The sequence below is a fragment of the Muscardinus avellanarius genome, assembly GCF_963383645.1.
Source record: "Muscardinus avellanarius genome assembly, chromosome: 13".
NCBI classification, from domain to species: domain Eukaryota; kingdom Metazoa; phylum Chordata; class Mammalia; order Rodentia; family Gliridae; genus Muscardinus; species Muscardinus avellanarius.
In genome coordinates, this window is record NC_137799.1 from 64,857,632 (window position 1) to 64,883,124 (window position 25,493).

At 36.8% G+C, this 25,493-nt stretch overlaps 1 protein-coding gene across 10 annotated transcripts in view; it reads left to right on the forward strand.

Moving 5' to 3' along the window:
- Positions 1-25,493, forward strand: part of PTPRD (protein tyrosine phosphatase receptor type D) — a gene marked incomplete at both ends in the record, with an annotated part of 415,865 nt that overhangs the window by 328,773 nt on the left and 61,599 nt on the right. For all 10 annotated transcript variants that reach the window (XM_080708743.1, XM_080708735.1, XM_080708734.1 and 7 more), the window contains 2 exons: positions 7,662-7,785; positions 24,262-24,437. In XM_080708743.1, coding sequence (XP_080564869.1) covers positions 7,662-7,785; positions 24,262-24,437 — 300 coding nt within the window. The remainder of the gene's footprint in view (positions 1-7,661; positions 7,786-24,261; positions 24,438-25,493) is intronic.

Genomic DNA, 25,493 nt, shown 5'->3' on the forward strand with positions numbered 1-25,493 from the left:
TTTATCTTTTTATCAGAGCAGTTAAATAAAGTTCTAATAATGTTTTTCCTGTCCTAAGCTGTCTAAAAATTCTGTAATTTTTTTTGCTTTTCCAAATAACACCAGAAATCCTGATGTGTGAGCCTTATCTATAAAGTGATATTCCAGTGGCACTCTAGTCCTTATGGATATTCAACTGCAAATCTGCCCGTTCCTTTTTTCTAATTCACTTTATTTAATATATGAGATAAATAGCTAAAGACTAAAATGCTAGAATTTCAACATGACTACTCTCACTGCTCTGGAACATTGCCTTTGGGAACTAGGAATATCTTTCTGCTGCATTTAGTAGTATTTAGGAAAATATTAGGCTTAATGAAAAGGAATACAAAATATAAACTCTGGATTTTTAAATATCTATATTGCAAAGTTGCAGGTTCTCCCTCAAACTCTCATTTAAAAAAGATCTCTCAAAATAAGCTTTTCTACAGTCACACGCATAATTTATCTGAATTTCAGAGACAACAGTGTGTGCTGTACTGAGGTGAGAAAAAAAGAACCCAGTGTCTTTGTTTATATAGTCACTGTTTTCCACCTTTTCCAATTCATAATAGGTTAAGAAAATCTTAATGTACTTATAGGAGTAACTGATATCATTATTAAAATAAACTAACTCATCCTTATTACTGATATAATTTACAAGAAAATATTTACTAAAGGCTGGCCTCAAATAATTACTCACTTCACATAGCTAAATGATTTACTATGGGCATAAGTTATCTTCTTTATTTCCTAACATACCAGTTCTAATTTTCTTTATTATATAATATGTTGCGGTCAGAATTTCAAATCAAACCATTGGATAAGATAGAGACTTTATGCATTTTTATCACCTAAAGATTAAGTTTTAACTGTGCAAAATATCTGACTGAAACAGTATTTGATAGCTTTGATGAGTTTGCTACTCTTAAAAATTCTGCATTTTTTTCTGCTGTTCAAGGTTGCTTTTTTCATTAGTTAACACCAGGAGTCTCTAAATTTTTTTTTTGAATTCTTGATCCTCTAACAGTGGCCTGAATGAGATCAGCTCTTACAGGGAGAGACTCAGGAAGATTTAATAACTAATTGGATAAAGAGGGATAAGAGAAAACAAAGGCACACACCTAACCCTTGCATGTCATTAATAGGAAAAGGAGACATAGAGCAAACAGACCCAAGTCATATGACCTAACAGCTAACCGGAAACAAAGAGGAAGCTCACACCTGCTCTCTGACCTTCACACATTGCTTATCACTAGATTTTTCTACCCCTTTCTCAGGTTCAAGTTTATAAAGTACTGTTAGAGTCAACTCAACTCGGTCTCTTCTCTTTGAAGAAGGTACTCATTATGCCAATTGCAGGGCTTTGCTAATCTTGCAAATTGACCTTCTCAACTATGAAAGCACAGGTCTTTTTCAAATAGATGTATTTCTCTCTTTTCAAACACACATATAAATATTCTCTATATGCTGTATATTATATATAATATATACATGCATATATAATATATACATGTATAATCAAGAGAGAAAAATATGAATGAATGAATCTGAAAAAGACTTCAAAGCAGAACTACACAGTCAATGGCAGATTGCTATTCTGAGCCTTAGAAGGGACGTGAGAATAACCCAGAGCAAACCACACTAAGTAAGAACCATACCAACCTACTGATGGGGAACCATGTGGAAAGATAGTATTTCACTGGAAGTTAAGGTCATTGGAAGTTCAAATCCCTGTAAAAAGGATGGTCTGGCCTTTAGTGTGGCAAGTGAAGTAGTTGGTTTATTCCTTCTATATAATTACATTTTTGTTAGTTGTTTTAAAAACACACAAAAACAGGATGAATCCATTTCTTTTTTGTGGCTTCTCTTTGATAGTTTCTGAAAAAATATTTTGAGGTTTTTCTCTTTGTGGGGTCAAGAGAGAAATGGAACAGAATAACTACTATTGTGTGGTGTTTCACATATATGAACTATATTTTTCTTCTGGGTGAAAAGGTCAAATTTTGCAGAAGCATTAAACAGTTTGTTTTAAGATGATAAAACCTACGTTTTATTGAAAAAGGACCGGTACATATTGGGATGAAATTTTATTCATTGTCTGTATTCTGATGTAAAAATTGATGTCTCTTGTTCTGTGTTTAGGATTAAAACATAGTTCAGCAGTACTATATGGAGTTTTGTTCCCAGCCTTCCCTGTGTTGCATTTCAGGAGAACAAACATTCAGGAATCTTCTCTAGTTTAACTGAGAAGAAAGCATAGCATGGCTGCTGACCACTCAGACATAGGGTAACAGAATACCTGGACCCCAATCCTGGCTTCTCTGCCTACTGGCTATTTAAATGTTAGTTATTTAAATTCTGTGTACCTTAGTTTCTTAATCTATAAAATCATAATAGTGGTAACTATACCAGGCATGTTGGCATATTCCTCCCAGTACATGGGAGGCTGAGGTAAAAGGATCACAGGTTTGAGGTCAGCCTCAGCAATTTAGTGAGACCCTGTTTCAAAATATAATGTTTTTGGTTTTTTTTTAAAAAGGGGTTGGGGTATAGCTCAGAGATAGAATGTCCCTGGGCTCAAATTGTGTGTGTGTGTGTAGCCAGGTGTGGTGGCGCATGCTTGTAATCCCAGCATTTGGGAGGCTGAGACCGGAGGATCGTTGTTCACGGGCAGCCTCAGCTACTTAGTGAGGCCCTCTGCAACTCAGTGAGACCCTGTTTCAAAATAAAAAAGAATAAAAATTGGGCAGGGGGTGTAGCTCAGAGGTCAAATGCCCCTGGGCTCCATCCCCAGGCCCGCAAAAAAAAAAAAAATTGTGTGTGTGTGTGCGCACACCACACACACACACACACACACACACACACACACACACACACACAAGTTGTAACAAATTCTAGGGCCTTTTTAAAGATAAAATTAGCTAATACTTATAAAGCACAGTGACTATTATTCAAGTGTTAGTCATTTTATTACAGTGTTGATGTAAATAAATATTTTAATCAAGAGAATAGTATAAAATTATAAATACATCTGGCATAGAGATTATCTACATTTTTATCTAGCTTATTTTTCATGTACCTTCTTTTTACATTTGGCTATTTGAAGACAAATTTATAGTTGATTAAAAAAAGAAATTATAATTTCAGACCATCAAGTTCAAGACTAAATAAATGCAAACCATTTGACATAAGCAAGCTTCTACTTGAGACTTTCTTCTTTAAATCACTCACAAGGAACATTTTCCTTCTATTTGGTAACTTTTCTCAGTAAGGCAAAGTCAGTCCATTGACAGTCTTTTACTTTTTATTTTTATTTTATTTTATTTTGATGGTACTGGGGTTTCTGGAAGCCCCTCTACACTCCCAGACCTATTTTATATTTTTTTTAAATTTGGAAACAGGGTCTCAAACCAGCGAGGCTGGCTCCAAACCAGCGTGAGCCTACTGTCTGCGCCACCACACCCAGCGTCATTGACAATCTTTTAGAATGTGAATGTTTAGCCAGGCATGGTGGCCCACGCTTGTAATCCCTGCGCTTGGGAGGCAGAAACAGGAGGATCCCGCAGGCTTAAGATGACTTTTTTTCCAAATAAAAAAGTATAAAAATAGGTATCGGGGTGTAGCCCGGAAGTAGAAGGGTTTCCAGGAACCCCAATACCACCAAAAAAAAAAAAAAATGTGAATGTTTAGTCAAAAGCTGTGGTGGTGAGGGGCAGCCCAAGACCAAGTTTACTGACAGATATGTAAAACAGTTCAGGAACAGGGTAATGTTTCAGATGTTATATAGGGTCCATCCAGAGTGTTTTTATAGGGGCTTCTTGACTGACTGGAGAAGCAAATCTGAATATAATGAAGCCTTCTTGTTTGTGAATTCTGTGACAATGTAAGGTACAAATTTCATATAGCTTATAAAAAGTCTAATAATCAACTTTTGATTGAATGAATCTGCTTTATTTCTAACTTGCAAAGTTCTCAAGGGAGAGTGAAGAAATCTAGAAAGAACTTTAGCTCAAGAAGGTAGTATTTTGGATTGAGGGTTCAGAGGCAAAGTATCACAAGGCAGCTTGATTCCATAGGCAGAGCCACAAGGATGAATAGGAGGAACTAAGAATCAAGCCCAGCAAAAAAAATACTAACCGCAGGCCCAGAGAAAGGGATTCACTGAGTCCATTAGATCAAAGTGCTTATTTCAAACTGTTTTGAACACTCTTAGGGTGACCTTAGCTTAACCTTGTAGTAAGAAGATGGCATGGTCAGGGTGGAGCAGCGAGAAATATAAAGTCGAAGTGGAAATCTACTTCTGTGCCCCTCAAGATGTACATTCTTCCTCCATGTTTTTATTTTATTCATAAAATTCATCCATTTTATTCATCCTCCAATGGCAGCAAGGGAGACCAGAGTACAAAGAGGAAAAGAACTGTGCCATCACTAAGAAAAGCCTAAAAAGTAGGTTTTAAGAATAAGGGTCTCATTCATCCTTGGTATCTTTTCTTTGCTAATATGGATAATGGAAAAATGATTTTCCTAAATGAAATTTTTAAAATATAAAAGATGCTAGGATAACCTCACCTACTTTCAGTAGTTATTCTTTTTTACTGAGTTTACTGTTGTCTGCATTCTGACAAGCTCCAAAAATAATGACCTAAGCTGTGTTTTGTTAAACGTTCAGTCAGACAGATAGGTGCAGATAGATGAGTCCTGTGTTGTACGAAGACAAGTCAGCATTATTTAATCAATGTTTGTTTGATCCGTGTAAAACAAGTATAAATGTAAGCTGCATCCCATCTGTTTTATCATCCATGTGAAGCCAACCTCATTTTTAAAACTTGATTTCTTACGTAATTGTCCCAGAATGGCACAGCATGATACGTTGGGGAAAAAATATCATTCACACTGGGGAAATAAAGGATGGTGGTGTTTAGATATGTTTCTTATGCCAAACTTCTTCATTTTGCGGTGGCATTCTGGATATTTAAGTAGCATCATGGCTTAACAATTGCCAGCTGGTAATTATCAGCTGAGCTTTGGACTCCTGCAGACCTGAGTTTTGGGGTAACCATATGAATCTAGCTGTGTGAGTTCAACCAAACTATCTGACCACCAAGTAGCACAATGCCTGCCACAGAGAAGACCCTCTGTAAGATTTATTGAACTAATCTTTCTGAACTTCAGTTTCTTTGTCTGCCAAATGGAAAAAAAAGTACCCACCTCATAACAGTTGTGAAAGTTAAATGTACTGCATATAAAGCATCGGGATATAGCAGCTATTATAATTATCCTATTACTTTTTTTTCATGGGCAACACTTAAAGCCTAAGCATATTAACAAATGTGGTGCATGGCTCGTTTTTCCATTGCCACTTTTTAAACTCCTCCATGTATTTGTGATATAAATATGAAGAGGGATAAGAACCTGTAGCAAGAACAGAAATCAAACGCATGGCATTTTATACATACGTGGGTAATGTTCATCAAAGTAAAACAAGGCCATCAGAATAAGTAATATATTCTACCATAAGTACTGTATATCAATGGGCTTAGTACCTTCTTGAGATATTTGAAAGAATATTGTACAAGTGATTTGTATACCCAGTAAAGTTCACCAATGTGGAGTGAAATATTAATAGTAGGTAGAATTTCAGGATTATATATTTAATTACTAACCATTATCATTAGCATGATAATGATGTCAAGTATTGAAATGTCAGTACATTGTATACTGATGTTCTCATGGCTTGTTCTTTAACTTCCATGTTATGTAGAGGCACTAACTCCATAATTTTCTTCATGAACTTTTCTGAAAATCAGTTATTCATTAATTCTACTTACGTATTACAAAGCACTTCTTAAACTGTTTACTAAGCCAGGACTGGTATAGATGCAAACTTGACTAAAGCTGTACAGGCAGCACTGTGACTTAAAGAATATAGAGTTTGATCTGTAAACTCACCTAGAGCCAAAAGAACTTCTAAACCAAGGACATAATAGACCCCTGCACTTTATAAAGCTGGTCTTGGTCATTGCACAGAGTTTTTCTGTATAGACCACATTTAAGGTTAATTTGAAGGCTTTCTCCTGAATATCTGAATGCCCATGGAATACGTGGAGAGGATTATGTTGTGCAGGGGAAATAATATATTTCCCTGGATAAACAAATTAGCAAGTCCCTTAATAGCATTGTTCTTTAGACTCTAAAGGCTTGGATAATTGTTTTATTGAATACTGTTCAATGATTGATTCTGTATATTAACCTAGGCTAAGAAAGGAAAAAGGTTTTATGTCCTTTATTAGATTAGAGGCTGCTCTGTATCCTGCTGAAATTTTTGGTATGTTTGGAGGATATTAAAAGCGATTCTAACAGGCTTGACTGCACACTTGTGGATTTTACTGTTGCCCTGAATTCCATACCTTTTAATAGAAGCAATTGCATCTTTAATATTGTGATAGCTGCTGTGTATCCTACCTTCAACTTCTACCTATACACATGAAGGCATAGAAAATACCCAGCATCAAAATAACAGCTAATGGCTGGGGAGGTGGCTCAGTAGGAGAGTACTTGCCTAGCATATGCAAGGCCCTGCATTCAGTTTCTTAAGAAAAAGGAAGGAAAACTCTGCTGAAATTTTTATTAACTTAAAAAAAGATTTAACCTGTATATAAGCCTATTTTGTTATTATTTCTGAAAACTTGACTTTGATAATATTGATTTCTACAACATGACTGGAAATTAACAAGTGCCCTAACATTTTATAATCAAACCAGAATTTTATCCTGAGTAATAGTAGTTCTCATATATAACATATATGTACTCATAAATACATATATATTATACACATGCAGTATTTATTTTAGATTTTTGCTGAATTAATATATGAAAAAAGATTAAAAACCAGAAAAAATAAGCTTAACATAAGGAGAAAAGAATTAAACTCAATAAATGTAATGATAATATACAATGGTAAATGGAAAAGGTATAATGATAACAGAACTATTAGACTACCTACATTGGACTGTAAATTAATTTTCTGACTATAACAATTACTTGATTTAACTAACTTTCCTTTCTTACTGTTGTTGTTAACTATGTGAATTGTACAAATTGTCTTGTGATGTTGGCCATCATGTGTTATTAAGAAACAGATAAAACCATAAGTCACCATTAAAATATAATCATGTAAATGAAGAACCAGCAGTACAATACATGCTCAGCGAACCCAGTGAAAGACCATCCAACTTAAAGACTGAGCTCAGGTCCAGATAGAAAAGAATAGTGACGAGCAATCAAGATAAAATAATGTTCATGGAACCAGAAGGGATATTGAACGAAGATAACTTGTAAACTGCAGCAGCAGAGAGGGAAATAGGAAAGTAAAACTAAAAACCTGCCCGTCTAATATTAACAGAACATCTATATCGATTTTTTTCATTCGAATCAATGTTGGTGACTACCACTGTTTCTTACTGTGATTAATCATTTTGTGTTGTGCTGTTTACATTAGTGTTCGGCTTCACGGCTGGAATCATCTTCATGGAGTATGGCTTCAGAATTTTCTTTTTAAATCATGTTCATTGCTTGTGATAAGTACCTATAATTCTGTGTTCTTCAGTATTGATTTTGTGTGTGCTGTTTTTCTTTTAAAGTCAATTGACCCTGGCCAGCAGTTCACATGGGAACATTCAAACTTGGAAGTAAACAAACCAAAGAATAGATATGCAAATGTAATCGCATATGACCATTCCCGAGTTCTCCTATCAGCAATAGAAGGTAAGAATATGAAGTTATCCTTCACACTGTAATTTTCTTGGGTTTAAGTATGTGCATGAAAATGTAGTATTAGCTGGGTTTAGCTGTGTATGTAACTAGTTATCTCAGATTCAGACATAGCTTATTCTTGTTTTTCTTTCTCACACAAATACATCAGACACAGGAACACGGTATCATGGGTACCACACAACACAATAGTATCCCTCGTCATCTCACTGCCTCTACTCCACATTTGATACTGTACTTGGCGTTTTATGTGGGAATCAAATTGTAGTTGCCCAGTTTACTGATGGTTAATTGTTATGAATGAGCAGATGATTATCAGAAGAGACCCATAAACTAACTGGTTATTTAAAAGGTGGGGAAAGGGGCTATTTATTTTTGAGTCAATTTGGATATCCACTGGGAGCAGTCTGAAGCTTAGGAGTTGATGATGTGGTTACTAATATAAACTAAATATACTGGAAATGTCCAGTGTACCTGTTTTGTGGACTGCCTGGCAATCTGTCTCTCACAGCAGTATACTCCAGAGGGAATGATAGATGAAGGTTGTTTCTCATCCATACTTAGCTTCCCTTCAGAATACATAGGAGGGTAGTTCCCACTCACGGCTCTTTTCCTCTCATATGCCATGGCAAAACTTTTAGGAGTTTATGTTCGACACTCAGCATTTTGTTACTCTTTTGGGCTATAATAGTACATTGGAATGAAAAGTCCATAGAAAACAGTTTACAATGCCACTTAAATCTTTCTTTGTGTCATAACAGCCAGCCTGTACTACCACCTGTCACATAACCATGTTAATCCTGAGAACAGCTCTGCTTACCACTCTTGCAGATGTTTCATAAAACATTAAAAAATACTAGCTTCACACCCATCTATTTTAAGACTTCACAGTTCAGACATTTTCATTTATGGCTGGTCATGTATCTTTCCCCTCTTTCTGCTTCCAAAATCTATGATGGCCACCACTTTATGACACAACTCTGCACAAGTCCTGCCTGTGTCTTTAGCATCCAAAATTAATTTGAAAGTGGGACTCTGTTTAAAAGCTTTACTAGTAAGCACCAAAGGCAAGAATACGTTTATTTCCAGATTTGAGGGAAGCAAAAAATAATCCTTCAGCCCTTGAGCAAGCTAGTATCTGAAGCCTCCCTTCCACAAAATGGTATTGTGTGGTGAAAGTAACTGTAAAATTCTCGCAATCCATTTTCTTTAGGTAGTAGAAATTGTTATAGTCTGTTTTGGGGGTTACCCACTATACAAGGTGTTCAAGAGTTAAACCTCTCTCATATTAAAAAAAAAAAAAAGACGTTCATCAAATTTCTCCAGTGTTGGTTCAGGTAAAATAGTGTAAACTGATCATTTCTTCTTTTAAAATCATTTTCATAGTATATAAGAAACAAAACCGTGTCAAAGATGAGTACTCGTTTTTCATTAGCAAAGTAAGGAAAGTTACAGAAACACCTGAATATAAGATGAGAATGGATGTGGCCTGATCTTGCCTGGAGAGCTTGCCAGTGAGCCTTTGCTGGGTTTTTCCCACTCAGAATTAGGTTGCGCAATACCACAGCTTCCCTGTTCTTTTGTCACTTTGCCACTTTTCTTTCATTGTTTCCCTTAACCTGTTATTTTCTACTTCTGAACAGTTCAGTGTATTGAGGGAACCAAAAAAAAAGAAAAAATCGAATACCCTCCTTGTGTCTGTTTTATGATAGAAAGTTAATCCTCATTTTATTCATATGCTGGTTTTTAGAGTCTAGGAGCCAAAGCCCTTGAATCAGACTAGAACCTGCCTTTCTATAGCTCTGTGCACACAAATACATCCTAAATCTCAAGCTGACCTAGAAACCAAAAGTCTTTCAATTTTAAGTGTTACGCAAAAGGTTAGAACATTTGACTGCAACTTATGGGATATACACAAAGCTTAAATCTAGATTACCGCCATGAACAGCATTTTGTCTTAGAATAAGCCCTAACCAGCAGGTACTTAAGGGACCAGACAGTCACTCTCTCTTTCAGTCACTGTGGAGAGTGCTGGCAACCAGCACCACACAAACACAACCTGAGGCTTCTGTGACAGGCAACGTTGCTAACAAAGGGCCAGATTTTTTAGATTATTCAAATATTAAGTGACTTCATGTGCAGTTCATAAAAATTAATGTGTTTGTTTTGAGTTCTACTTGTGTCACTGACTTAAATGAACGATTGAAGATTTGGACGCTTTTTTTGTCTTATCTTTGCTTTTGTTTTTGTTTTTGTTTTGTTTTGTTTTTAGTACTGAGGATAGAACCAAGAGGTATTCTACCTCTGAGTTATATTCCAAGCCCATTTTTATTTTGAAACAGGGTGTCACTAGATTGTTGAGTCTCTCACTACCTGCTGAGGTTGTCCTCAAACCTGTGATCCTCCTATCTCAGCCTCCCATGTACTGGAATTACAGGCATGTGTCACCATGCCCAGCTGATTGAAGGTTTTAACTTGAGCATTTATGTAATTATCCCGATGGAGGTAGCCAGTTTCTTTATATTACTTTGTAGAAGGATCTGACAGATATTGGACAAAAAAGCTAGAAATGGCCACGATGATTCATGTTGTCTTTATCTTTGCTTAATAGAGCAAAGTTTTATCTTGCTTCTATTGAGAAGATGACAGGGAGAAAAATTAAAAGAATTAGGAATTATGTGTGGACACCACCATGCTTATTAAACTTGAAAGTAGTGGCACTTCATGACATGTTACCAAATCACACTCATTTTATGCTGAGGAAAAAAATGCAAAATGAATTCAAGACAGCCCTAAATACAAAAGGCTTTAAATTGTTGAATTACAGAGTAATCATTGTAGAAACATAATTACATTTTTGACAGATCCAATTACCATTAGGATACCCTCCATTTGTAGGCAGTTCTTAAGATAAAACAGTTATTTGAAATAGGAAAGGTAATAGGCGTTCTCTTAATAATTTAAGATAAATATTTTCAGATAAAAACCAAATGGAAGCTAATACATGTGTGCATAAAAGCCATATATAATAATATGCATATAATATACAATTCAAAGGGATATAGAAAGTAGATTTTTATTAAAGCAGGGAAAGAAAAATGGACAAATGAAAAGATGAAGAAAAAGGAAATCTGAGTTTGGGGAATACCTCTGTCACTAACTAGAAAACCTCGACTTATATGAGTATGAATTTTTTCAATATCTCTTTCATTCCTGACTTCAAAGAGCTATATAGTTTCCATCAGTTATTTTACTTACTGAGCACAGAAGTCTAATGAAATGGTAGTACAAATATTTTACTTGATACATAGCTATCCATTAGAGATGAGAAAACTGAAGCGCAAAGAATTACCCCATCTAGAAATGATGTAGTCCAAATTAGAAACCAGCGCTTCTGATTCTTCCACCAGGACATCTGCTGACACACATCATGAGCTATGCTTTCCAGCCCACAGGGAATATGACTCTGCCTACGTCACTTAATACACATCCATAAGCTCAGCCTTTTCTCTTCACCTAAATATCCATCTTGTCATTTGGCATTAGCTTTATGGATAATACAAATATTACATTGTGTGATTTCATTTCCTGTTTTATCATTTAACTGACCTGAAATAATATGGGGACACATCAGTGATCCAAATTTATCAGCATCATGACATTGCTGAAGTAAGGTCAGGTTCATTTATACCTAACTGATTTGCCTGAAGGTTTACTTACCTCAACTGGTTTTTATTATAATTATTCAACTCCTTATAAACCCAGAGATATCAACTAGTGGCCGGTTATTTATTGTAATGCCTCGTAACTAGCAAAAATTAATTATTGAAGTCTTGGATTAAAAAAAAAGTTTTTGTTCTAAAATATAATTAATCTTTCTGCTGCCAGGGCTGTATTTTCATTAGTAGGATTATAATTAACATTTTGCTTGAAAAGCCATATTGGCATGGATTTTTTTTAAGCTTTTGGCCAAGTCTAAATATAAAGCAAAATAAAAATGCTACTTTTCAATCCAAGAACAAAGATAACTTCTAATAGACATCGTAATCTGGGTATCTATTATATGGTGAACACTATGTCATGGATTTTATGTGTATTTCCTATACTGTTCAAAACAACTTTAAAAGCTAGTAATTAACATCTGAATTCACAAATGAGGAAACTAGAACATTAAAAAAAAAACAGGCAGATGCTTTTCCTATAATTGATAGCTAGTAATTCGCAGACCAAAATGCCAACACACACACACACACACACACACACACACACACACACACAAACACATATATATATGTGTGACATATATATATATATATATATATATATATATACATATATATGTCAGCTGGATTCAATGCTACCCCTAGTAGATCATTCAGGTGGATGCCTGCTTTTAAAGTACTGATGGCTATGCCTATGCACGTCACACCTAATTAAAAATCCATGCCTTTTTGGCTAGAATGAATGTCCAGAAATTTTGAAATATAACATTTTGAAACAAATATAGAAATCATAGAACTAGAGGCTTTTCAGTTGTTTGTTTGTTTGTTTGTTTGTTTATTACAGTACTGGGGATTCAACTCAGTGGCATTCTATTTCTGAGCTATAACCTCAGTCCTACTTTTTATTCTTTATTTTGAACTAGGGCCTCCCTAAGTTGATAATGCTGACCTTGAATTTGCGATCCTCCTGTCTCAGCCTGCCAAGTCCTGGGATTACATGCATGAGCCACCACGGCTGGCTTCAGTTGTGCTTTTAGACTTCACTCAAAGTAAATTTCTCCAAAGAATAGATACATAAATGCTTCTCCGGTGGGGTCTTTTTGTTTGTTCAATATTACTTTTTTGCAGCATATTGGGAGGAATTCTTAATAATAAGATAGGAGATTGGAAACCAAGTCCCGGTTCTACAGCTAAATTGAGCTTTTCTTACCACTTGATGTGGCTGATAGTAACTGCTTGAAAGAGCTGGATCCTTAATGAATTAGATGAATATTTCAAATTCCACTTGAAAATAAAGGACACCCACACTTATTTTCACACTTATTTCAAGGAATGTTTGTGCCACTCAAGTCTATGCACGTTCATTCTCCAGTTTAGAAATCCCTGGTTCAGTGTCTTCTGTTCTGTTTCCTAGGATATGTTCAACCTTTCTAGCCATCCCTAAAATCCTAAGTGTTTGTACTAAATCCTGAGATCAAAAGATTATATAAGTAGATAAATGTTAAACCACAAACATTAAGGAATTAGCTCTTTCAAAGAAAACACACACACACACACACACACACACACTTAATTCTAGTTTTATTCTAAACGAGGTTATTGGCTGATGTGTGACTCTCTTGACTACATAGTCTCATCTATGAGAATCAGAAATGGCAACAATAAGATATAACAGGTTATATGCATTCTTTAATCTTAGTGCATATTAGTCTTGAGTTTTTAAAAAAAATAATAGTAAGCTGGGCATGGTGGCACACACTTGTAATCCCCGCGCTTGGGAGGCGGAGACAGGAGGATCGCTCAGGTTCGAAGCCAGCCGCGCTGTCTTAAGAGACCCTGTTTCCAGGTTTAAAAGTATAAAAAATAGGTCTGGGAGTGTAGCCCGGATGTAGAAGGGTTTCCAGGAACCCCAGTACCACCAAAAAAGAATAACAATAATAGTAAAATATGATTCTGTGTCTTCATCTTTTTATTCTGCTCTAATGAACTTACCTAGACTGAATAATGCATAAACAATAGAGCCCAGCATGGTAGTATGCACCCGTAATCCCAGTACTTGGGAGACAGAGACAGGAAGATTACAGTTCAAGATAAGCCTCTGCAATTTAGCAAGACTCTCAGCAATTTATCAGCACCCTGTTTCAAAATAAAAAGGACTAGGGATTTGGCTCAGACTTAGAAGGTCCCTGGGTTCAATCTGGAGTACAAGGAAAAAAAACACAGAAATTTATTTCTCATATTTTTGGGGTCTGGAAAGTCTGAGATGAAAGTTCTAGAGTGCTAGCAGTTTTGATGTCTGTTAAGGGCCTAGTCTCTGTGTTTCAAAAATGGTGTCCTTCCCAGTTTTTGCGAGGCTGAGACAGGAGGGGATCACAGGTTCAAAGCCAACTTCAGCAACTTAGGCTTTCAAGCAATTTAGCAAGACCCTGTTTCCAAATAAAAACTAAAATAGATCTGGAGGTGTATCCCAGAGGTAGAATGCAGGTGATTTCATACCCAGTACCACAAAAAGAAGAGAAATGGTGTCTTTCTGCTTTGTCCTCCAGAGGGGAGGAACACTGTGTCCTTAGGTGGTGGGAGGGTTGGAAAAAGGGGTGGTAAGCTCAGTCCTTCAAACTCTTCTAAGGACTTTAATTTCATCCATGAGGACTCTGCCCTAATAATTCAATCACTTCCTAAAGATCCCACCTCTTAACACTATCATATTGATAATTATGTTTCAACATATAAATTTGGGGAGACACATTCAGACCATAGCAGTCTGTTCATGAGTTAGAAGCATATATTTATTTAAAGTTCTGAAATGTAAATATATACTCACCTTATTTCTTTGATGAATACTTTCTTAAGAGGGGCCATATGCTTCTGAAGAATTTCTTTCCTACTAAAGCTCTAAAGAGCTTGCTTAGATTAGTTACTGTGCCTCAGTTTCTTCATTTGTATAATGAGAGCATTAACAGTACCTATATCTGTCTCTTGGAATTACTAGGATTAAATGTATGTAAAACCATTATAAGAGTGTCTAGCACCAGGAAAATGCCAACTATTTATTTGGAAACTATTAAAGTTATCATTAGTGTCATTAGTATTATGAATTTTATTACTACTGTAGATAGATCCCTTTATCCTCAGATAGGATTTATTTGGTATATGATCTACAAAAAAGTAGCAATATTCAAGTGAGAAATCTGCATATATTCGGAGTACTCTGTGAAGCAAAAGAAAATATTAGTGCTTGATAAATGGAAACCAGACCCATAATAACATTACAAATTTCAACAGGGTGAAGAATCTGTTCTTTTAAATGGAAATTCAGAATATATTATCTACTGTTAGATTTGCATAATAGGAGCAATTCAGAAAAATCCAAGTGTAAATAATATAAATGATGTTACAACAACTTGATTATTTGGGAAATGGGCAATTTAGCACCTTTAAAATGAGAAAGTAGCTCACAGAAAATCACCGCCCCCGAGATAAATCTAATTAAAAAAATAAAGACCTGAAATTACTGATATTCTACTGTAACGTTGATTCACCATTTGTCAATATGCTGCCTAGGCCCTACATTTCCACTGTACCTTAACTTCTCTTCCACAGAGTTCAGTAAGTCTACACCAATTCATTCAAGGCAACTGTCAGCACATGTTAACATGTTCTCCAGTTTCACATTGAAGCCATGCTATGAAATGTCTTTATCTTTTTTTTTACTAGGCCATATCTACTAACCTGATGTGTTTTCACTAAATTAAAATGAAACGAAAATACCCCTGGAAAGTAAACAAATACAGTGTACCCCACATTTTCTAATAAGACATTAACTATAGTGAACATAAATGTTCCATGTGAAGCTCTGACATCAAAGAACTAAAATTATTTTCCTGAGTATAGGAACCCTCTGATAACTGCCTTGTGTACTTTCCCATATCACCTCAACAAATATCCTTTTACCTCCTACTGGTTTTCGCTTCCTCCCTCTTCTCCTTGTCACTAGTGATAGATATGTAGGCACCTGACGTTTGTTTTATTATTTTGCTTTTGAAATTCCATTTAAAGTGCTGAGGGAAGTTTGTTAAATCATATACCTCATTGTTTTAGATAAATAGCCGACTTTTTACAAATCCCGTCCCAGTTTTTGCTGAATTCATCTCTCTCGAGTGGCTCAGAACATCAGTCATTGATCTAGGAGGAGAGCAGTTTTCCTACTGCAGTTTCGGTATTTCACTTTTCAAGTTAATTGTTTACAAGTGTGACACAGTTTAATCCTTTTATTTCACAGGATTTTTTTTTTAACACATAAAAGCATCTCTCTTTTGGAGAAGCAGTGAACAGACATATTTTTGTAGCTTAATTTGTCTTAAGTAGCAAGCTAGATTGGATTTAGCCTTGGAAATTTGGAACAATTTCACAGGTGCTTGCAGTCTTCATGAACACTATCTAATTAGAGATGTTTGAGTGGAATCTTTCTCCTCCACATAGCCAAGCAAGTGAGGTGGGGATGTGCTATTCCCAGCTCCTATCTTAACCCATAAGAGAAAAGGGAATTTTAAGAGATGTCTAGTTGTATTGTTTTTATTTTATTTACTCTTTTTCTTAGAAAGCTAATCAAAGACTAAATTGGAATGAGTTTATTTTTACAAACTTAGAATTGGTTTCTTTTTATCTCTATTGCCTCTAGTTCAGGTATTGGAATCTTTCCACTTTTATTGTACATTTATGCAGATTATTCTGATGCACCTACACTTCATTACTCTGAAGCTGTAGAGGAATCTACATCATCTGTGCTATGACTCTGTCGATGGAATGAATACAGGCACAGGTTGTAGATTGCTGGGAAGCTGTAAAATAATTGATTTTGTTCACTCTGTTAATTTTTTTAAATATAGAAGCTGGAAAGGAGCCTTCCAGATTTGCAATTACTTTTATGAGGAGAGTACTTAGGAATGAGTGGGTTTATTTAATTTCTGCTTATTACATCAATCATAGCAATGAAATCCGCATGGCATTTCAGAAATTTCCCATGCATTGACTCATTTGATTCTCACAAATATTGCTGGTTTAAGGATGTTATGATGATGGTGTTCAGATATTAGTGATGAAAAGACAGGATCTGAGTGTTTCCCGTAGATGCCGCTCTTGTAGGCTCTTCCTATACTTGATTCTGACATCTCATTACTAGATGAAGCCCTACAATACTTATTGTATAGGCTAACTGGGCCACAACTATGTGAGGTGTCTGAAACTTAGACTGTGACCCAAGGTCTGTTATATTTCAGGACAAAGTGTTCCCTAACAAAACAAAACAAAAAAAAAGTTCCTTCTATGACAGATGCTTGTAATTCCCCAACATTGTATCTAATCCTGCTGTATTTTCAAAAATAGTTCAATCACTCAACTCTTTTCCTGTGTCTTTCCTCAAAGCCCAGCCACCTCAGTAGTGCAGAGGTATAAAAAATAAGAAAAGAGGAGGACCCAGAATATTGAGAAGGTTCAGGTTGGGTTCACCTACAATTTGAATGTTATCCATTCCCTCGGGAGCTCATTGTCATGATGAGCTGCCCCCCCCAAGCTAGGCGCGTGCATGGGTACATGTACATGTGTGAGTGTGTGGTACTGGAAATAGATCCCAGGGGCATTCTGCCTCTCAGCTACGCCCCAGCCCTCCTTCATTTTTATTTAAAAACAGGATCTTATTAATTGCAAAGGGCCTTACTACCAGGTATCTTTTTGGGAAAAAAAAAATTGCTATGCATCCCATGGAAACGTGGAGAGTAATTTGCCAAAATTTCAGTTCCATCAGGAGACACTTGGTACTGAGTCTTTGAAACAAAAGGTATTTTCTCTGGTGCATTGCAAAGAAAAATCTTGCATTTCACCAATCCTGATGCAGCCATGGGTGGCTGCCGAGGAACAGGGGTATGGGAAAGAAAGCCTTAGTCTTCTGGAGTTGAATAAATTTACTTGTAAATTATTATTGATTTTTTTTCTATTTTCTGGTTCAGCTGATACCAGTCAAGTAAATTTCTCCTGCATTATGGGTTGTAACAATTGTAGTCTATGTCTTCACCAACAATTCACTGTCATTATAGTTTATTTGTGTGCTGGAGTAGGGAAGGGGACATTAGTTACTAAACAGAAATGTAGCTTTTGTATTGTATTGGGTCAAGAGTCTTACCTTACAACACAAAGGAAACTCACTTTCCAAAGAGCAGTTTCTTTTGACACATACTTCACTCCATTTAAGATGTGTTGAACTTAAAGGATATAAAGGTACCTGGGTTTGAAGTCACAGTAGAAGAAGAGACACAGTCAGCCACCACAAAATGTCTCTCTCCCTCTCCATGGCACAGCCAGAGTTGGCCCACTGGAGCCAGGATGGCTTTGGCATCCCTGCAAGCTGGGCTTTCACTCATTCTCATGTCCTGTCCTCTATGGAGGCCTCAATCCATGCACAGACCACCTACTAGTCTCATATCACTACTTCTTCTTGTTTTTTATACTGTTAGGTTTTTCCCCACCAGGTTCCAATCAACCTTTGAAATATCAATCTCACTGAAAAATTGCATCTCAGCACATCAGAGGTAAATATAAGAGAAATCAACTTGAAAGAGCATCAGAGTGTGTTCCTACCTAATCTGAGGGATGCAGAATCTCAGTTTATCTTAAAATAACTTCACAGAAATTTCCAAATCCAAGAGGGTTATGAATGCGACAGAGAGACATCTTATTTTAGAACTAAAAATGACTTGAGGGAATCAGTTTGTCTAACATGCCTCATTTAGCAGATAAGCAATCACAGATCTGGACCAAGTCGAATGGCTAAATGTCAAAGAGCAGACTCCCAGCAGCCCCAGATTAGGGTCCTGGTTTCTTGATAATTTCTTTGAATTCTTAGCAAGTGCTTAGTATTGTCCCCAAACTAAATGGCACACATGACTTTCCCTACATGGTGTGATACATTTCTCCTGTGATTACCTAATTTTACATTGACAAAACAATTCACGAACTCTTTTAAAGTACTGCTTTTTCATCTAATCATTGAAATTACATAGTTTTATTATAAACATTTTATGATTGCAAACACTCTTTTAACAAGAGAAATATTTTCAAGTCAAATTTCTTCTTAACTCCCTCTCAAAACACACACACACACACACACACACACACACACACACACACACAACTTATGCTTAGCAACTTGAGTGACAGGGAGTCCCTGTCAAATTAATTAGGGGCTAAAAAAAAAAAAAAATACTTATTTTAATCCTGCCATGAGAAAACAGCCCAAGTAGTATATTCTTTGACACTGCAATGTGCTTTCAGAATTTTAAAGCTTCTTCAATAATGAATTGCTCATCATAAATATTCTTTCTAACAGAACAGTTTATGTTCTGCTGTCTTTCCAAGGATTCCCTCTCCTGTTAATATTCACAGGCAGAAACAGTGTCTTGAGGCCTGGTGTGGTGGCGCACGCTTTTAATCCCAGGATTTGGGAAGCTGAGACAGGAGGATCATGGTTCACGGATAGCCGCAGGTAGTTAGTGAGACCCTTTGCAACTCAGTGAGACCCTGTTTCAAAATAAAGAATAAAAGTAGGGCTGAGGGTTATACTCGGAGGTAGAATGCCCCTGGGTTCCACCCCTAGTACTACCAAAAGAGAGAGAGAGAGAGAGAGAATAAACAGTATCTGAGGTCCTGTCCTCTCAATCTTATGCTAACATGAAAAAAAGAGTATTGTTGGCCAGGCGTGGTGGCGCACGCTTGTAATCCCCGCGCTTGGGAGGTGGAGACAGGAGGATCACGCAGGTTCGAAGCCAGCCGCGCTGGCGTAAGAGACCCTGTTTCAAAAATATAAAATAGGTCTGGGAGTGCAGCCCGGAGGTAGAAGGGCTTCCAGGAACCCCAGTACCACAAAAAAAAAAAGAAAAAAGAAAAGAGTATTGTCCTTGAACTCATGGTAAAGTTTCCAAAGTTTTACAGACCTTTAGAGAATGGTTGAGTCCCAGTTCTGTCCTGCCAAGGTTTTGGGGGTTTTGTTGTTTTTGTTTGGTTTGTTTGGGTGTGTTTTTTGTTTTGGCTTGTTTTGTTTTACTGAAAACTGTAAGTAGCATTTGCCAGCAGAAAGAATAATAATCTAAAACTTATCTGATTCTGCTCGAATAGGTGTTTGTTGTGGCCTGCTGGTGCTGAAAGAACACAGGAACACAGTTTTTCCAACCCTTCATCACCATCCCTGCTAGTTTAAAAAGCATGAGCTTATAGCTCCAGGCTTAGTTATTCCAAACACAGACTGGGTATAAAGCATGTAAACAATGCTTTTAAGTGCCACAAGAAATAACAGTCCATTAACTGATGGAATACACTGTAACACAGGAATGGGTCATATTGGTATAAGAAGAGTCTACCCCCAGTATATTTATTGCTAAGGGCAAATAATCAACAATTATTTTCGGTGTTGGAACTTTTACTTGACTATTATTAATTGGAAGATATATAGGAAACAATACATGAGAAATTATGAAAACCTACCCATTTTTATAAATGTAATAATCTCTTAGGAAAAACAGGTTTTAGGCCTAAACTCCTCCCTTTTTTTTTCTTCTTCTTTTCCTTCCCCTCCTTCTTTTTAATTGAATCCCAGGGGCATTTTATCTCTGAGCTACATTCCCAACCCTTTTTTTTTTTTTTTAACTTTGGAATAGGGTCTCACTAAATTGCTAAAGGTCTTGCTAAGTTTCTGAGGATAGCCTCAAACCTGCAATCCTCTTGTCTCAGCCTACCAAGTACTGGGATTATAGGGGTGTGCCACCTCACCAGACTTAAGCTGCTCTTCCTGATCAAAGATAATAAAATTAAGTGACTCTAAGAGACAGTTTCTACAGTAGGGCCATTCTGTCCTTAGAGTCTTTCTCTGACTAGCAGAAAGCAAACATCATTGTCATGATCCTGTTGTGTTAGAAATTCTTCCCCATACCAAAAACACACAAGAGACATAAACAAAATGACAGCAACAAACCACAGGCTGAGCACTGTTACTTGAGTATTGGAAGAAGGATTCCTTGACTCTGAGAAATAAAAGTAATCAGCTAATTTATGCTCCTTTTCTATCTTTTTCAGTATTATATTTTAAGTTAGTTTCCATCCATCATAGCCCTGGAGCAATTCAATTAATTCTCACACACTTTTTTTGTATTAAGACTATACTCTGATTAGTGTTACATTAGCAGATGCAAATCATTTTATGGGTAAGCAAGGACTTGAAAATTTAATACACAAATCTGCATTACTTAGAGAAGGTCACCCCCAAAAAAGTGAAAGAATTTTATGGATGAGCCTCTCAGGATAAAACATCTTCATGAAGTCTGAGGAAGAATTTTATGGCACCAAAACATTTGGAAAGTGAGCATATTATGATTTTTCACAGAATTGATTGAAAACTCCCTCTAAATGTGCCACACTGAAAACTGGAGTCTCATTGGCTTGAAACAGACTGTTGTTTAGCTTCCAGTCTTGGGTTAATATTTTTAGAAGGACAAGCCAACGCCCTTCCTAAAATATTTTCTCATTCATCTTTTCTGCACAACTTGTTATATTGAGGTATATGAATACAGGAGTCAGTAGATCTTTGAACTTCTGGAGAACGTAGCCATCTCTCAGATTTCTTCATTGCAAAGGAATGTGAGAGAGGACCTGCCTGAACTACCCTTGTGCCACAGTGGGTAGAGGAACTTGCCAGGAGGAGGATTACCTTCTAGGTATTCTTTATAGACAAGTGTCAAAAGCAGGAGGAACTTGAGTATTATTTTCAGGATGTAAACATTTACCCAATAATTAGCTCCACCGAGTATTAATTTTTTTATTTTCTTCAAACTATCAAGTCCTAAATTCTTAAAGCATTTGGAGATAAGAGTATTGATCCTACGTGACTAGTAATCTTTGTGTTTTCATTCCTGGGAAGTGTAACCATTATTCAGTAACAACCTTTCAAAAAATCTCATTACTCAAACTTGAGCAGTAAATCAAAAAATACATTACATAATAACTGATGAAAAAAATTACACAAAGAGAATTGGATAGGCCTGATATTCCCTTCCTTTAGGGATGTTTCATACACATCTCCTCCCAGTCCCCAGAGGCATTTTTCAAACACATTTGTTTTTGTTGATAAAGGGGGAAATGGCATAGTGCCCAGCTGATGTATTTTTGTGAGTCATTTTTACCCATATTGCTCCATTCTGAATTTTCATAGGAAAAAAAAAAGTTTTCTGTATATTGACAGCTGACTGAAGCCCTTAGCCAGCATCCTTTTTATCAATGTTTTACTATTGTGAACTGTTAAATTAAAATATTAAAAGTAGGCTTTTCCTGTGTTATAAAATGGATTTATTCCTGGCTCAGAATCCAATCCAATAGACATGTGAGCTGTCTGTGGACTTCCCAGGGCTGTAACCTGAAGATTTTATTTAAATTGTCATTTGAATCTACAGTCTTTTGGTGTCAGGGAGGAATCAGATATTTATCAACAAAGGGCTGCCAGAACCCCAACTGCTGCTTGAGTAGCTATAATTGATGAATAATGTTACAACCAACCGTGTATTTTGGTTTTTGCTCAAAAGGCCTTTCAGCTAATGCCGGTGGTATTCCATATCCATGTGTTCATCTCAGAGCGCAGTAGTTTCCATCTGACTTTCATTACTTTTCTTGAGAGGATCAGTTTTACAACACGAATCAGAAAGGCATTCAAAGTAATTGCAAGTGGCAATCAGTGAAATATAACAATTTTAGCTTGGGAACATATGTTCTATTATAAAGAAAAAAAAATTACTTTCCCATAATCCCAGGACATGTATTTTCCCAAGGCAAGAAAGGACCGTACATGGATTCTAGCACTTCCTTCCATAACACACTGATGTCCCCGTGAAGGGCTTGTTGCTCTCCAGGGATTGGCAGCTCATGGCCTCCCAAAGAAACCTAGCCCCTTTTCATTCTGATGAGTTGAAAACACTTTCTTGGAGCTGAACTTCCTTTCTCTGTACTTATATCTTTTACAACTGGAAACTTGGGTCTCAACAGAGTAAATCTAAACCTCTCTTCAGACACTCTCACAATTCTCATCCCCAGCTCCTAGCTTTTCCTTTGCTGCTTTCATATATATCTATTCTTTTTTCATGTGGAATAGCTTTGATTTCCTTAGTTATTCTGCTCACTCTCCTTGGAAGAAGCTAGAATTTGCTTATATCCTTCTTAAATGTATTGTGTTTAAGAAGAGTTAGACTTTAAGTCAATATATGCATTCAAGTACATCTATGCTATTTATTAAATGTTGGACCTGAGCAAGTTACTCCTTTTTGTCAGGAGAGACAGCAAAGATGAACAAAAGAGACCTAGCATAGTGGCCAAAACAGACAATAAGCAATTTATGCCATAACTGGGGATATTATTATAACTCTTAATGGCAGTATATAGGGTTTTATAGGGAGTTCTGAGGTCCCAGGGTGCTTAGAGCAGTTTTGTGATGGGTAGGCGATGGAGTGTGCTCTAGGATGTGGGGGCACTAATGGCAAAGTGGTAGCTTCTAGAATAGGAACAGGTCATACAGAAAGTGAGTGTAATGAGGGGCATCTAAAAAAGTGCAAAGCCTTCTAGGCAATGTTGAGAGTTTGATTTAATGTAGAGTGTAAGGGAGAGGCATGGTTGGGTTTGAAGGAGAAAAGTTAACAGTATCCAAGATAATATTTTTACAAATCACTCTCATGTTAGAACATAAAGTGGAGAGGACAAATGTAGAAGTGGAGATGGCCAATCAAGAGTCAATTGCCATAATCCCAGGAGATGCTCACAGTCTACCTGCAACAACCCTGTGAGGCTTAAATGAGCAGTGAGGGACTCCAGAGGTTGCAGTGCAGACACAGCAGATACAATGCCTGTGATCGAACCCGACTTCACCACCAGGGAAACTGGGCCAAGTTTTTAACATCTATGCACCTGTTTCCACCTTTGGGAAAGAATGATCATGTGAGGACTTACTGCATAATGTTGTTGTAAGCGTTAAGTGAACTTATATGAGTTACCCGTTAGCTAAATCTGCAGTGCGTTGTTTGTTGTTGTGACACCTTCCACCCTAGATTGCATTTTCAGATTCAGGCATCCTCTTACTTAGCTTTTGTATGGAAATGGGAAAGAACATGAGTGAAGAATATGATCAAATTGTTTATTATCCTTTACAATTTTTTTTTATTTTTGAAGCAGTATTAGGAATCAAGCCCAGGGCTATTCTACCACTATGCTACCTCCCTCCTCAGCCCCCTTTTATTTTTATTTTGAGATGGGATCTTGAAAGTTGCAGAGGCCATCCTCAAATTTACAGTCCTCTTGCCTCAGCCACCCGAGCAGCTGGGGTTAAAGGCATGTGCCACTGTACCCAGTTACACATATTTTGTTTGTACGACAAAGAAAGCAGAGAAATTGTGAGAGAATAGGCATTCTGTGGACTATTTGTTAATATTTTTCTTCCTTTGATAACCTACCTTGTCATATTAGTAATATGAAACAACTTGAATTTTGTTTAATTTTTAACATGATGGTCCTAATAAGACCTGTTTTTAATCTTGCTTAAAATCCCAACTTCAGTGTATAAATTCCTCTATCATAAGGTGGAACAGCAATACAGCATTGTCTTTATGTCACATCCGGGCCGTTTACTCTTGTGATGCATTCACCACATTGACGAATGCCCCTCGTTTTGCAGGCATCCCAGGAAGTGACTATGTGAATGCCAACTACATAGATGGCTACAGAAAACAAAATGCCTACATTGCAACACAGGGATCTCTCCCCGAGACATTTGGAGACTTTTGGAGAATGATCTGGGAACAACGAAGTGCCACCGTTGTCATGATGACAAAACTAGAAGAAAGGTCCAGGGTAAGAATAAACACACACCTCTTTGGAATCTTCTCTTGAAGAGCCTCGGTGTGTTGCATGTTTATTCCGTTTATTTAACCTTTCCCTAAGGTTTGACTTTTTCTAACAGACAGTGGGCGTCAATAACTCTGATTAAATCAATCCTTATAATTCTTCAGGGACCTAGGCTTTGTGACACGTGCCTGCAATTCTATTACTTAGGAGGCTGAGAGGGGAGGATTGCAGAGGCGAGGCCAGCTTTAGCAACTAAGAGAAACTTTCAGCAACTTAGATCCTTTTTCAAAACAAGCAAACAAACAAAAATGAAAGGGCTGGGAGTGTACCTTAGAGGTAGGATACCCCTGAGTTAAATCCCCGGTACCGAACTAAAAGAAGAAAAAAAAAAAAATACTTCTGGGTTTTTCCAAAAGGAAATTCTCCCATGTTGTGATTGGTAAAAGGAAAAAGAAAGTATCATTCAAAGAGGTAGACAACTAGGTTAGGGCTAATAAATATTAGCTCGAACCCCTTCTTAAAACTAACCTCCAACAAGAACCCCTAGGCTTTGGGGAAGGATCTCCCCAGCATGTATTTCCAGAATTTTCAGCTTTTTCTTCCTCTAATCTCTGGGGTAAAATCTAAAATTCTATAAAGAGGCTCTTATATAAGTTATTCAAATTAGCATAAATTAATTCAGGGCAGCCAGGAAAGTGATGTGGCTTAACACACGGTTGAGAAAATACATAAACGTGTAGAGGGCATTTTGTTAGTCTAGACTTCTCCAGAATGAATAGATTTTAATAATGAGGCATTGCTTCTTAAGGTCCACAAAAGGAGTTTTATTCATCACAAGAGTCCAATATTACGGCACATGGCACATTAGTTCAATGCTGTTGTTGATTTGGAAAGCTAAAACGTAACACGTATGCAGTAGGCCAGCTTCCCCACTGCCTGTGCACATTCTGTAACCCTCTGATAAAAAATCAGCCTTTAACCTTGAGAACTGAACAAAGGGCTTCTGAAAAATCCCTGAATACACCACTGAAGGGTGGGAATGTTCAAGGTGAAGTCTGAGAT